This window comes from Euprymna scolopes, chromosome 25, assembly GCF_053919585.1.
Source record: "Euprymna scolopes isolate OS-2025 chromosome 25, ASM5391958v1, whole genome shotgun sequence".
NCBI classification, from domain to species: Eukaryota; Metazoa; Mollusca; class Cephalopoda; order Sepiida; family Sepiolidae; genus Euprymna; species Euprymna scolopes.
The window spans coordinates 32256559-32272551 of NC_136506.1; the positions used below are offsets into that span (position 1 = coordinate 32256559).

Sequence of the window (15993 nt, forward strand, 5' to 3'; positions counted from 1 at the left end):
TGTCTTCCATCAGTTTTGATTTTGCTTAAACCTTTTATAAATATAAATAAGGAACATTTTTCAGGATGACAAAGCCTCAGTCTGAAATGATCACAAATTGGATCATACATGAATAAGAATGATGGATAATAATCATGAATTTTCATGCATTTTTGTGATGATTACAGCAACTTGGTTTTCTGTACCAGGTTGAAACGCACCACTAAAAAGTGCATTGGCATTTAATATTTATGGGGTTTTTTTCTGTTTTAAAAATACTTCTCTTATTAATAACTGTTTTCTATTTCCAACAATTGCATATGTAAGTGAAAATTATTGTGTTAAATTTCATATTTCTTGTGGGGCATCCCTTATATATAATGTATGTATGTGTGCATGTTTATATGTGCACCCATAACGTCCACAGCTGAGCAGCTCCGGAGCTGAATAGGATTTAATCATTCTCTTTCTAAATGCTCACATAGACATTAAGAAATATTAGAAAGTGATTGAATTAATATAAAGTGAGAGAAGGCAATAAAATACATAGATATCTAAGAGAGAGATGGGTGATTTGTTCAGTTAATTATAATTTTTTTCGATCATAACACAACCCAAGAACTAAAGTATGTTTTAGAATGTATTTTTTGTCATTAAAATATATAGGAAAAAGAAAACGTTGATTAATTCGTAGTTAGTATAATAATAGATGTATGTGTGCACGTATGTGAGATATAATATAAGGATAAGAATCTGACAGTATATGTAGAAGAAAATATAAATGAATGCAATGTTAAGGACTCATATTTTGTTTGCTTTTATTCAAGAAGCATAATCACTCATAATTTATTTGTATCAATATATATATATATATACATATGTGTTGGTGTGCGTTTTTTGTACTTACATCATCGTCTATATTTCCAGGAACCAATTGCCAGGGATCACTGCTCTTATTCTTAACATGGACGGTATATCGTAAAGCATTGGTGAGTAATTCTTGACTAAGAACTTCAACTGCATCTTCGTTGTCTTCTGCTAAATTGACAATCAAATAGGGCCGTATAACATCACTTACTGGAACTACCCAGCCAACTCGGTTGACCCTTGCATCTGATGGAGTACCTTGACCGATTGGGAAACCCTTGATTTGGCTGTCTTCAATCCGGACAGGATTCCCAGCAGACATCCAATCAGTCTGAATACATTCTGTAATGTGAAAAGATATTGATTTAGCTTTAGAAAAAGTTATGAATATTTATTTCTATCATTAACTCATTTATGAATAGTAAGGCCGATGTGATCACAGAATTATGAATCTGAAACGAAATTTTATGTATAAAGTAAAGCTGATTTTTTTTTTTCTTAAATAGCTTTGTTAGCAAACATTGCATACTTAAAACTGTAAAATCAGTTAGTTTTATTAAGTATTGGTCTATTTTGTTAAAAAAAACAAAATTTTAAATTTCATATTTAATCCGATCAACAGTTTTTGTTTTAATTACTAATCTCATAGCAGGTGGTGGAGTAGCTAACTCTACTGTCCTCTTCCTAATACCAGTGACATGGTGAATAACACTGAAATTAGAGTAAATTTTCTAAATTTCACTACTTATTCCTTTCAATTTTAAAAAAGTTAGTCCTCTCAATATTATATCATTTGATGTACTTATACAGTAAAGTTTTTATAGCATGTTTTACAATTTCTGTGTTAATAATATGGCATCATGGCCAAATAGATGCCAGCTTACTAAGATTCTAAGTTCAGTTTCCATCTGAGAAAACAAAATACTCTCTGTATTATTTCTTATTTTTAAATCGTGGTTTACTTTTTATTTTGCCAGAATGTGAGGCAAGAAGTAAATTGTTAACTTTTTCCCTTTTTTTTAAAGAAAATACATACATTGTTTTACATCTATTTGGAATTGAAATACCATGTTTGTTTCATAGACAAAAATCATATTTCAGTTACATAAATTCTTAATGAAAGTAAAAACGACTCTTGCACAATACCGAGTAGGGATTGCTCATAAATAATAAATTAATCATTTGTTTTTTATTTTAATTAAAAAAATATTTCAATATTTATGAAATTATGATCTCGGAAATTTTGTTAAAACAAAAACAGAATAAACAAACGTAGTTATTTTCTTTAAAACAGTTTTTACAAATATTTGAAAACTAACAATTGTTTTTGAGAAAGATGTTGATTTTTCTAAGAAACTACAAACCAGATAGATGTGGGGTTACAGGAATATTGTCGCAGTGGAATTTGGAGAAGAGATAAATTACGCTGATGTAGAAATTAGAAAAGAGGAGCTATAACATATAAACAATACGGTGACTGTTTAAGTTAACGGGCAGAGTCAGAGTTAAATGAACAGAACAATCTTTATATATAAAAATATAGAAATTCACATCAGATAAAAATAAAAGCAAAAAGAAAATATCTTTTAGACTATAGCTTTTAAATATTTTCCCTCAATCTTTGAGCTTTCTTAAAAGTGTGAGTTGAAACTAGAAAGGCAAAATACTATTTCACTCGAAATAATGTGAATGACTAAAATAGGATTTAGCCGATTAAACACTTAAAACAAAAAAGACCACATACACGCCACAATTGTCACGAGCAGCACCACCAATAATGGCCAACCTCTTTTGCAAACTTTAATTTTTTTTTCTGCCAATCAAGTTCTTTTTCTTTTATAGTCACTAAACTTCTTTATACAGGTATTTCATTAATAAGATTCACATATGCCTATGTAAATTGTATCAGTCTCAACATCTTCACTTTTAGTTGTTTATTTTCATGTTTTACCTTCTACTCAGTTAAATTAAGTTCAGTTTATAATGCAAAGCTCAGGTTCTGATCCCACCAGAAACTGTTTATTTTATCTGTGGAAAATATTAATGAATTCGTTTTTGCAGTGCGCACTTTATCTCGCACTGATTTCTTGCAATGTCAAATAAAAAAAATGGACACTTTTTCATTGTGAATATGATGAATCACACTCATATCTTCAACTGACAAACTCCAGGTGTTTCAGAAATAAGATTTGCCTATGCAAATCGCATTTTATTTTCCATAGTGAATTATTTTGTAGTGGGCAAGTGTTTCTCTCACACTGATGTTCTGTATGCCAAACAAAAACGAACTCTCTTTTGTTGTGAATCTATCAAATCACACTCATCATTTTCCCTGCCAGACACCAGCTCCAGTTCACCATTTCTACTACTACAGTAAAGATTTTCCGGCATAATTTTTTTTCATCTCCTGCATGTAAATAATTTCATCACTGTTTCCAATACTAGTATGTTATATTCGTCTAATTGCTAAATTAAAAATATGTTTACCTGAAACCGTTGTTTGTCCAGTGGTAAACATTGTTGTAGACGTTTCAACTGTTGTTGATTCTGTAGTCAGTTGTTGGGAGGTTGTCATCAGTGTACTTGTTATCTCTCCTGTTGTGGAACTTGACGTTGTTAGTTCAGGTGATGGAACTGAAGGAGACACTGTGCTTCCTGGAGGTCGGCATTCCGGACAGCATTTTCCAGCTGGGGTCACTAATTCTAAATTCTAGAATATTAAAACAACAAGTAAATGAAATCATACAGTTTTGTTAAATTGTATGATAGTTTTTTTTACAATGAGTCATCACTTAACAAGGCTAAAAGATATTCAAGGATAAGAGTTAATGTGTTGGATATATTGATAGCTAAATGATGATGAATGTGATGAGAAGACTGAAAATAATGAATAAAAAATAATGAAGAGTGACACCTTCCCTTACATCTTGATGTAGTAGCCAATTAAAAAGATTTTGGATCATTGTGATCGATCTATCAAAATTTTAAATAGAACATATTCAAAAATGTTAAATTGAAGTATTTCATAGCAAGATAAATTTAGTTTAGTTACATTTTTATTTCATGAATTTTAACATTATATTTCTTTTGCTACAAATAGATTTACATCAATAATAACTGGTTAAAAGAAAAGCTTCACTTTATAATCCTCAGTATTTAGCATATAAACATAAAGTACCATTATTTAAGTCTTCTGAGAATTGAACCCGAGTCTTCCAGCCCATTAGCGAACATTTTAACTATTATTATTATAGTCCATATTATCACTTAAAAATATATCTGTTTTCCCTTGATTGATTCATCAGATTTAATTCAGTTAGTTGATATTTATTTTAAATTTAGTTTTATCTATTTACAATAAAAGAATATATAGTTACTTACCGGTGGACATGAAAGAATACCACAGGGATTCACACAAGTAACTGTATTGTTGACACATTCACATTGGTCACAGCCTCGTACCCATTTTTCATAAGCCTAAAATTGTAATTTGTCGAGAATTAAAAGTAAAATTATAATTTTTACAGATGTAAGCAACAATAATTTACTGTTTAAAGTTGTTATATATTAAGATCGATTATTAATCATTAAATATGGAAATTAAACCAATATATTATTTCAAAATTACTTAGATGTTTACATGACAATGATGTAGTAGTTAGAACGACAGTGAGCCAAATACTGTCAGGGCTAGGTCATCATGTTTGCAAATATCATTGGAAAGGTATTTATCCATCTGTCCTTCTTGCACCTATGGTAGACTAAACTTTAATTCAATTTGTTCCTCTCCATCATGGCAAAGTCTATTTTTAATGTGGGAGATATCCATCAAAATACGCACACTCTGGAAGGGACAAAAATAAAAACTGCTCTAATCGAGAATGATTTCTTTTCATCTGACTGTGGCTAAAACAGATACTACATTTTGATCCTATCTGAAAGTAAATATTTCCTATTTACTTGCCTCTCCATGAGAGCAAAGTTAGACACAAGGTCAGTTTTTTTCATGTAGGAAAAAAAATTACAGCTAGTGAAATCGGTTTTTTTTTTAGATAAATAAAATTCAACATTGCCACAAAACTCAGTAAGCAACAATCACTCACAGAAACCGATCAAAAGAGACATGTCCATTCGAGTGGTTGGGGGAAATGAAAGAAATTTCTATAACTTTTTATATAGATGTCACACATACTTAACATATATTGAACAGAGTGGAAATGCTAGGCCCATAACCTATTGTTGAGACATTATATTGAACAAAGAAAGATGGTGGCATTAAATCAAAGCGGCAAAGAATCAACACAATCACGATTTCGAGTGTTGAGTAATTCCTAGTAACAAAGATGGTGGCGAAAAATCAATGCAGTCCCAATCTTGAGTCATTTCAAGACAGAGGCCGACAGTGAACTGATTGAATCCAAAATTCGACATTTTTATAATAACTTTTGAAGCTTCTGATTGGTTGATTGTTATAACTGTGGTTATAAAAACGATTGTCAAAATCATTGAAGTCATACCTTCATTAGTAGCCAACAACATTTTAACCACTTTACTTTGTAAATATAGAAATATGTTGTATTCCATTAATTCTGTTATTAATTTATTTTTCATATATATTGCTTTTGATTAGACTTATTAGCATGAATCATGTTATCAAAGACAAAAAGGCTTTTGTCTAACTTACTCATAGCAAAGATCAGGCTACAATTGTTCACATGTTCAATCCATTTTAAGTATTCTTAGTCAGCTGACACTATTGCAATTCTGTAAATTTTTGTTGCTGGACTATTTTATCTTTTCTTTTCTCGTTTGCACTTTAGCCAGATATATTATATAAATCTTTTATAAGTTACATAAAACTTTTTGAATCCTTTTCTTAAATTTCAATGAGGCTAATCATTTATGTGAAACATACATAATAAACTGATTTTCTCTTGCAAAATTGTACAGTAAATTTACATTTTAATTTGTGTCTGTGTTCACTTTCCATTTTTGGGTAAATATTTCGACACTTGTAACTTTGAAGATTATTTGATAAGAAATAAAACAAACTTTTATTTTTTCCTAAATTATTGTTAATTTTCCGAGCTAAAAGTTCTTTTACAGATATTTGGAATATTAAAAAAGTTGACATCTAAGCTGCAATCCCTTACATCCTTGTAAAGGTGAGTGTTATTGTTTTCAATTTATGATACTAGGTACCATAGATACCATTATGAATCCAGTTTTAAATATCTATATCAGACAATACTATTTATGTGTTCAATCCATTTCAAGTATTATTAATAGAAAGTAAACACTATTGCAATTCAGGATGTTTTTGTTGCTTGAACATTTCTCCTTCCTTTCTTCATTTATGTGCTTGAATTAATGTTTTATTTTTAACTAGGTATATTATGCACACTTTTAAAAACTCATTCACACAACACCGGGTATTAATGCTAGTTTTTTATGTATGTATATAAGTAGGGCTATGACAAGAGAATATTCTTTTCATTATTTTGACTCTCGAGTATATATCCGACACAGTTAGACACAGTTAATCAGTCAAGAACTACATCACTCTATTTAAAAACATATAAGATATTAACTGATATATACTCGAGAGTCAAAATAATAAAAAAGAATATTCTCTTGTCATAGTCCTAATAATTAGTAAAAGGACAAATAATTTATTTTATTTTGATTTACCGCTCTTGAAACATTGTTAACTTCATCGAAACAATGACATCTGGATATCTTTACAGGTCCGTCGGTGTCTTCAGCAAAACCAGGTGCCAAATCACAACCTTTCAAGAATTATAAAAAAGAAAGCAATTAGAGATTTGGAAATATTAATTTTCACAAAAGACAATTGTAAATTAGATTCTACATTTAAAGGAAAGAAATCATACAACAATGAAAGTATGGAAGAAATCCTTTTTAAATTACAAGAAAAGCCTAATAACTTATCAGTTCACACATTTATCCAACTCCCCTGAACACAATTTCAATCTAGTAATACCAATCTCACAGTTATACATTTACTCTCGATGTTCTATTCTAGTCTTTTTCACCTCTTCCTTTTTACCTCTTCCTTTTCATACTGTTTTGCTCGTTGTTCCTTCTTATCTATACAGTTTTATTTCCCCTGCCATTTTATCTAACACATTCATGGACACTTGATTTAGTATTATTTATTTAAATTTATATTTTATATTCTATGCATATAAACCCATTGTAATTGCTGGTTTAACATTATTAGACTGTGTTAGTGTTCAGGAGAGATAGAAGAAAATTATAGGCTATTTGGAACATCCGTAAATATAAAAATCTAATTTCATATTTGATTCATCCGTAAGAATGATACTGTTAAGAATGCCTTATTTCTGGTGTCTATTTAATAAGGTAGATCTTATATATTAGCAGAATTTTCCATAATTCAATCATGAAATACTTGTCACCAACATAGCAATTATTAAACTCTACTCGTGTATTGAGTACTGTTGAAGTAAAGGATTGATTGATTTATTATTTTGTTTTATGGCATATCAATCAGATTTTGGTTATTTAATGCCTACTCTATTTTCGTAAAAGGTTTTTAGGTTTAATTTTCATAATCTTTTCACATATTTAATGGATTCTTTTTTGCATTCAAATCATTTGTAGATTGATTTTTTCACGTGTGTATATTTTATGAATAAACATCGATAAATTCTATTCACTACATAGAAAAGTTTTGTTTAGTTTATTGTGCTTATTGATATTATATTTTTTAGTATAGGCTCACTATCTTCAAAACAGACATTATAAATTTCACCCTTATCAAACAATTCCTTCACGGTGCCAACATTGTAATATCTTTGTCACATGAAAACAAGATTAACACTAATTCTGTCATAAAATATCTTACTGTTTAGGGAACATGAAAAATCGTGTACTGAAGTGTTTCCTGCTCAAGCATGAATAAGTGTGTTTTTGTATGGACAATAGGACAATCTTACTTCCCTTTTGTGATGTTTCTGTTTCCATTCTCCCAGAATGAGTTGTGTTGTCAGTAACTTGTTAGTGTTATAGGTCCAACAAAACTGACATTTCTAACGAATGTATGCATGAATAACATCTGTCCATGGAGCCTTATATTTGTTGATGAAAAGTTTCTTTTGGTCAGTTTCGGCCTTTATTATTTCCTCTGATTCCACTATGATTTGAGACTAATAAAACATAATCTCTTCGAGCTGTGCCAATGATATTAATCTCCATTACAGTTTTATGATCAGTGGGCTATCAAATTTCTATTTTTCGATTTTATAACAACAAAGATATACACATAATTGGGTAGGCAATTAGTACAGTCTTTCTTACTAAATGTATTATATTAAGAAGAGGAGAATAACACTTTAACACCACATTGAGTCTTACCGGGTTTGCATTCATGGTTTTCTGTTGGGTCACATTCGTTTAGGTGTGCAATTGAGTGACATTCCTCCTTGCAATTTTTCTTACAATTTGTTTCGATGTATGGAAACTTGCACTCTGAAAATAAATAAATAAATAAAAATAAATAAATAAACGTGTTTGTCAAATTTTTATTATTTTTTGTCATATGCATGTGGAGATGTCACCTAATGTATCATGCAAAATAATGAAAGCGACGTCATATCACTTTTATTTAGATAGATCAATGCGTAAATTGTCACTAATTTGAATCCTTTTGTTATAAAACCCGGACAAAATCAGGATTTATCCATCTTTTTTATGATGAGCGATAATAGCATGAATATTAATCGTTTGTAAGTTAATATGTTTACTGTCCTAGCTTCTTGTTTTTTTTTAGCCGTTATCATCTTCTACACCTTACAAATGAAATGGTCTGACCACCAAATATGAAATACAAATAATAATTGTCATTGATTGCTTAAATATTCTATTTTAACTATTTGAAAATTAATTGTTTCAAAATCAAATAAGATGTTATCAATAGATCCATTGACTTTTTTGACAAGGGAGTCATCGCTTATAAAAGCCTAGATGCTACTTGAGGAAAAGTGTTAATAAGTGTCAGGTTGTTAGGGAGATAGCACCATAATAATCAGTAATAGTGGAAATTGGGTAGAATTTGATTATTTAAGAGGATGGCTTAACAAGAACTTGTTTATATTGGACTTGAAGTCGACCATGTTGCAGTCAGCTGGAAAGCAGTCCTACAGTGTAGTGTATTGTAGCAGGCAATTATAGGAAAGAAACTTGGCTTATAGAATTCATATTTAATTTTAGGCACAGATAGAGAGTGGAGAAAATTGTTGACTGTTGAATATTTTACAGAGGATACCATAGACTGAATCTCAGTCAAACACTTGCCGTGGAGATAACGATAGGGCAGAGTTAGACTCACAATGTCTCTTATATGAGAAAGAAGTTATAAGGAAGAGAAAAGAACATGGACATTGCCTACTAGACTGGAAGGCAGTTTTGAACGCCGTCAAAACAAGAAAGAGTGCTCTGATATGGCAACAGTGAGTGACATGGTGAATGGTGGTTTAAGACTATAAATTAACTGAAATTCATTTCGATTAATTTCACTTTACTTTACCTTTCTCAGTCAATTAATGAGTCCCACCCCCAAAATTGAATTTATGAATGGTAAAAATTAAAAGGTAAGAATGAAAAAAATATAATATCACGTTATGAGCTGGGTGCAGACGTAGAATCCCTCATTTAATCCTGTGCGAAACCAGGTAGTCCGTCTAGTTTATAATAAATATATAATAAAATAATAAAAGCAATCAACTGGCCAATTTGAGCTAAACTAGACCCTTTGGATGATATTTATCTAGTTGTAATAAAGTTATTAGAGTTTGTATTGCTATAGTAAAGCGAATGAATATTTGATATCCTGATTTTACGTTTTTAGTGCGCATGTGTTTAGGTAACACGAAGCCATCATTTTGCATGTTGCGTTATCAGGGATAACACATGATTTGTCAGAAACAGCAAGGGACAATAATGAAGAAATAGTTGGATTTATACATCTATTCTCACATAAATAGTTTGTTGAAAGAAACTTAAAGGGAAATGAAAAACATGTAAGTGGGTATTAAACATAAAAATCAGATATAATGACTTAGGAAACAAAACATTAATGTCCCAATGCAATCGATAAAAACATGTGTTGCAGGTTCAGAGCATAGAGAATATGTATGAGCAATGGGATAAGTAAATATTACTTATATTTGCATTGTTTGTCAGAGTCTGAACAACTGCTAAGCAGGACCTGATAGCAGCATCAAGGTTTGTAAAAGTCATATGAGAATGGTTGGCTGATTGGAACATGTCCAAAGACCCAGCTAAAAATGAGCATCTTATTCTAAATTCCCCGCATATGTACAATGAGATTTTTTATTTCTCTAATGTTGAGAACAATTTAGAGAAGATAATTTTGATGTAATAATGATAGGTCACTCAAATAATGCTGCCATTACATTGCTTTTCACCAGAGCTGGATAACAGCAGTCAAAATAACCCACTTTATCAAATTTGTAGCAAAATTTAAACAAGAGATCACTAAACTTTTTTGCATAGTTGGCCAGATGTGCATTAAGAAAATTTAAGGCACATAGCTGTCAGGAAATCCTGCATGTCTGAACATCTAGTATTCTAAACATAATTTTTAAAAGTTTGATTGTATGGGAACATCTTGTGTTCCATATATTTTATCACAAAAATGCATATTGTCTGCAGGCCTGATAAACTGACCTTATGTGTCTAGTAATCCTGGTTCTAAACAATAGATAGATAGATAGATAGATAGATAGATAGATATTGTTCATGTACGCTTGTTTTATACCTGTTGTTGTAGGGCTTGTTGTTGTGAATGTGGAATGAGTAGTAAATCCAGTTCCGGTGCTAAATGGTGTGAAAGTCGATAAACTGGGCGTTGGTGTTGTAGATATTGATACACTTGATGTTACAGGGACGGTTGTCATCGGGGAAGTTGCAGTAGCTGCACAATAGAAACAGTGAAAAGAAAACCAAACATAGTAATATATTCCATATTTTGGATTGCAAAAGTGAACACAGTGTAAATACTAAGAAAATTAACAAAAATACAAAGAAAAAGTTACATATTTTGTACAAAGTCGAATAAAATGGAAAAGAATATATATTTTCAAACAGTAAGGAGAACTAAAAATATTTCTACTAAAAGCATAAAACAAATCTGTTAACTATTTGGTATTGAGCCACTGGGAGCCTTTTTCCTCACTATATAAGAAATAAACATCTTTTCAGTCAAGTAGCTTTTCATCACAATAACATACACCAACGTTTAGTAATTTGAACAACAAACGGGCCCTTCACGTCAAATAACCACTATTTGCAACAACTTATGGGAGAAGAATACATACAAGTTGATACACAATAACAGGAGTCTGGCACATGCTGAGGTTATTTCAACTGAAATATTTTGAACTCAACTCTAGTGCAATGCAAACTTTTAAATTCTCTGTACTATTACTTTCTGATGTTTTTGAATAAATGTATATATTTTCATTTTTATGAACTGCATTAATTTATTTAATGTACATTGATTCCTCTACAGAGACTTACAAAACTGATAAGGTTAAAAACAACAGACAATTCAATAATTAATGCTGAATGGTACCACACTAATATTTTTAGAACAAAACAATCAAAGACATTTGGATTATTTGGACTATCATTCTCATCTTGGATGATGTTTTCGGCAGATGTAACCTCCGATTTTCTTTAAGTGTATCTTATCGAACTCGGGAATCAGTATGGAATTTCAAATGGAGATTTTTATTTAATCCACAGGCATAGATTGTTCTCATTCCAGCAGACATGACAGTAGAAGTCTGCAGTAAATTTTATTATAGTTTTAGTTAGTATCATCGCCTGTAGTAAAGATTGAATATTCAGAAAACTGTCACTTAGAAGTGAGTTTTACTTAGCATTTTATCCGCTGCTCCAAATTTTGAAACATAATAAATAATTAAGAGAAAAGTTTTAAACCTGTTCAGTTAGATTTCAGCATAAATTCAACAGTTTGCACACATAATTTGATGTAGAGGTTTAAGCGATATAATTTTATTAGAATCCTTATGATTAACTATTTTACTAATGAAAAAAATAAGGGATAATTTAATTAAAATTTTCAAATATTTGATAGCATTTCTAGTTATGGTGGAAATTTTCAAAATATTTCTATTCAATCTAGAAGATTATTGTTAAGATATATTTAAAAATTTAGACCTATAACAAGCTGAATATATATTTTGCCAGTAGATTAAGAGCAACAATATTGAGAGACATTTAAAAGATGGAATTAGACTAATACAACAAGAGTATAACAAAGAATTAAGAAGGTATTTTTACGGAAAATATTGGCTGAAACATTTCACAGGATTCATTTGTATATTGGTATTGTATTAATAGTGTAAATGCGATGAAATAAACAAAAGTAATAAAGAAAATAAAAAGGGAGATAACTCACTGCAATTAACTTCATCCTGACCATAAAGACATTCTTTGTTGCCATCACAAATAGTTGCGCAGAAATTGTCACATATCATCAGATCAGAACCAACACAAATTTCTGAACAAAAAATATAAAATAAACATAAATAATGTTAGGCAGTACATTAACTGAAGAGAGTACTCACAGTCTTATTCTATATTAGCACAGATACAAAAGATAAACAAAATATTATGAGATTGACCCTTAAAGTATAAAAGTCACAGCATATCCAAACAAAATAACGAACAGATTTAAAGATGAAGAAGTCTCAATCGGGCAGATAGATGGAAAAATGAAGAGCAACAAATTAGCAGTTTAATTTTTCTACGACGTAAACTGTTCGGACATCAACATTGGATTACACATTATAGTCAAACACAAACTAATTAAGAATTACTTAAAGACATAATAAAAAGTATATCATGTAATGTGTAATGAAGATAATACAAACAAAGAATTGTACATTGAGCCCTGTGATAATGTCTTGCCATGTCAGTTGAAGCGATGCTGACTTGTGTGTTGTGTTTGCAGTGGAGTGGCTAACCTAAGCAAACATACACAGACATCTGATACAATGAAGCGTACCATATGCAAATTGATTTGATTTTCTGACTTATCATTGGCTTTTTCACTCAATAAAAACATGCATATTTTGTCTATTTAGTAAGTTACTGCAGTGACTAATCTGCAGTTGACTTCTAGTCAGTTTCTGTTGTAGGCTTGTTCCTCATTGCAATAACTAGTGTTTCACTGAAAACTTGTATTTCTTGGTTCATTTGCTCATCAAAGTTTAAGTCAGTTAAAAGCTGATCGACCTTTGGTTTTTGAGGTCCAATTCATTGTCCTATGAGAGTTAGGGAACAAACAGTTCTGTGATCCAGAATGTCAAGTCAACTAAACTGAGCATTTTTAATTATATTTTATTTGAAGTTACTTGCAGCTTTTGAAACTGCTTGCAAGAATTGTGCTGTGTGTAGAGAAGGAGCAATGCCTAAAAGTACAACACAGCATTGGTTTTTGCACTTCAAAAATGGCTATAGTAATCTTAGGACCAGATAATGCATCAATCGACTAATTTATTTCATTGAATCAATTTCTTCACAATCAAATAACCAGAGAATTCCATCAAATGATCAGAAAATTGCCAAAGCAGATGGACTATGATAAAATGTTGTGGTAAACTATCTTCAAGCAAGAGACTTCAGGTAAGGTTCAATGATGCAATGTATTATTTATTGGTAAGATTGAAAAACAGCTAATAAAGTAATATTTTTAATACGAAAAATGTTTCAAAAGAAACTAACCTTCAGTTGTGGCTGGGAATCGGGTACTTGCTGTACACTTAGGTCCTTCTTGACACCTGAAGACACCCTTGTAACATGTACTGTAAAACAACACAATATAACATGAACATATATCTATAGAATTTGCAGTTTATAAAAGAAATAATATTGTGTCTCTTTTGAAGACCTTGTTCCTTTTAAATCAACTCAACAATACATTTTCTAGTACACTTATGACAATCCACATAGGTTGAATAATGTCAAATTCCTATATCTAATAGCACAAAAGTAATTTATCAGTCACATAAATAAATCCATAGATTAATTATTATACATATACTTTCTTTTTCTCTTGCTAAATTTTCAAAACAAAAATTTTACAGATGCTTCAAAAACTTTTTTCCTTTTTATTTCCTCAGCATGCCATGTGTCCTCACTAAGAACTATTTCTAATTTGCAAATAACACTATCTCCTGACAATACACAGACATGGCAATGGTTAATGTGAAAATTAACTTAAAAAACTTACTTAAAAAGGTAATATTTATATTACTGGTATGAAATACCTACTGTCTCTGAAGATGATATTTATTCTTTAAGAATTTAAGACCAAAATTAAAAATAATTTAAATAAGAATATTTGCATTATATGAATGACATATAGTGGCTTTTTATTAAATTTTCAAATGACCACTAAACTCCTTTTATGCTATTAAATATAGGAATGTGAAATCTAGTAGTATGTATGTTGTCAAAGGATGTAATAAGTTGAAGTTTAAATTGTTTTTTTTTTAATTTTCTTGTCACATGTCTTATAATTACATTTCTTTGTGATCCAACATAATAACAGCAATTGACATTATAACCAGTAATTGCCATGCAGAAACATTAACAGTTTTTGCTTATTAGCGCATAAATCACTGAATTCAATTTTTAAATATTTTGTGTGATATTTATGAGTGTGTGTGGTGGTGGGGGGAGCACCACTCCTTCTCCTGGATTGCGTCACATATACTTGATATTGTTATACCAGTTTTAACTGAATTTGTTTTTGTTACATGTGTAAAGTTTCTCTTTTAAGCCATACATAAGCATAATTCGTTTGTTTAACTATTTATAAGCAGTACTGCATCTATAGGTTAATAAACGACTCTTCTGATGCTGTAATCTGTGGAAATGTCAAGGTATAGCCAAACACCCTTACAAGATGAACTAGTTTTGTATCAAATATGTTGCTAAGGTTGCTGGAAAATGATCATTCTATCAATTTCGACAATAACTAGTTGTTGATGCAATTACTTACCTGCAACAGAATCAGATACGTTCTAAGATGGAGTACCTCTATCATATCTAGGGAAGTGCAGTTATGCCACTTTTTTTGCCTTGAATACTTTTGGCTGGGTGCAACATGTAGTAAGCTACATCTCATCTTTTCTGTCGTTGATCAGTAAAAGAAAAATTATTCTAGGCTGAGGACATTTTTTTCTTAATTATGAAGATCTATTTCCAAAATATTAAAATCCATTTCCAAAAAAAAAAAAAATAAATAAAATCCAAAAACCGATATATTTTTCTCTTTAATATAATTGAACATACTAGTTTATTTGACATAATGGTCAGAATGTTCAATAATGGGCTGGGAGATCGGTATCCAGTCCTATCAAAGACTCCAAAATTGATACTTGATGCCTTCTTGCTAAACACTAAACACTGTAAGGTGAGGATCAAGTGTATGTGGAGCAATCCAAGGGGAGGAATGGTCCCGTCCCTTACATCTCAGTGTAATAGCCAACTAAAAGGAAGCCTTTGGGTTGCTCTTGACTACAATCCATTTATTATTTTGTAAATTTATACTTCAACATAAATAATGATGCACTGTACAACATATAGGATTTTAATGGTGTTCGTTATTGGCATTATATTTGAATTTATTTAGAAATGACCCTTCATTCATTTTGCATTTATTTGAGATGTTAATGTTGTCGAATGCTCATGAGATTTTTGTTGTATATGGAGAAGAACCAATACGTCAAAATACAGCATGAAAAACTAATGGAACAATTTGCTTTGAATATTAACTCATTCATTGGAGATCGATTTTAATTTGGTTGGAATATTACATTTAATGAGTCAGCAGTTCTAGATGCCTTTTATCAGAAATCAGACAGGATTATCAATCTCACTGGATGCTGAGCTTGCTTGATGCTCTTTGAATGTGCCTATATTTTGAATACATCTTTATAATTCTTTATTATATAACAATGAATCATCTCTAATCACCCAGATGTGGTAGCAGCACTTCATCTTAAGACATATTTAACTATTATATAGGTAGAAGATTCCATC

The 15993-nt window shown here is 30.6% G+C and overlaps 1 protein-coding gene and 1 long non-coding RNA gene across 2 annotated transcripts in view; one reads left to right on the top strand and one right to left on the bottom strand.

Annotated features, from left to right (window-relative positions):
* LOC145247314 (mucin-2-like) overlaps window positions 1-15993 on the bottom strand; it is a 109262-nt gene that overhangs the window by 11561 nt on the left and 81708 nt on the right. The window contains exons 29-36 of the mRNA XM_080108950.1: window positions 13669-13748; window positions 12341-12442; window positions 10673-10828; window positions 8248-8361; window positions 6538-6635; window positions 4228-4323; window positions 3334-3556; window positions 887-1188 (exon numbers count right to left, since the gene is read on the bottom strand). Of these exons, the coding sequence (XP_079965076.1) occupies window positions 887-1188; window positions 3334-3556; window positions 4228-4323; window positions 6538-6635; window positions 8248-8361; window positions 10673-10828; window positions 12341-12442; window positions 13669-13748 (1171 nt within the window). The remainder of the gene's footprint in view (window positions 1-886; window positions 1189-3333; window positions 3557-4227; window positions 4324-6537; window positions 6636-8247; window positions 8362-10672; window positions 10829-12340; window positions 12443-13668; window positions 13749-15993) is intronic.
* LOC145247318 (uncharacterized) lies at window positions 905-6731 on the top strand. The gene is made up of 3 exons (XR_013863241.1): window positions 905-968; window positions 5942-6011; window positions 6594-6731. It is a non-coding gene; the product is annotated as an uncharacterized LOC145247318 (long non-coding RNA).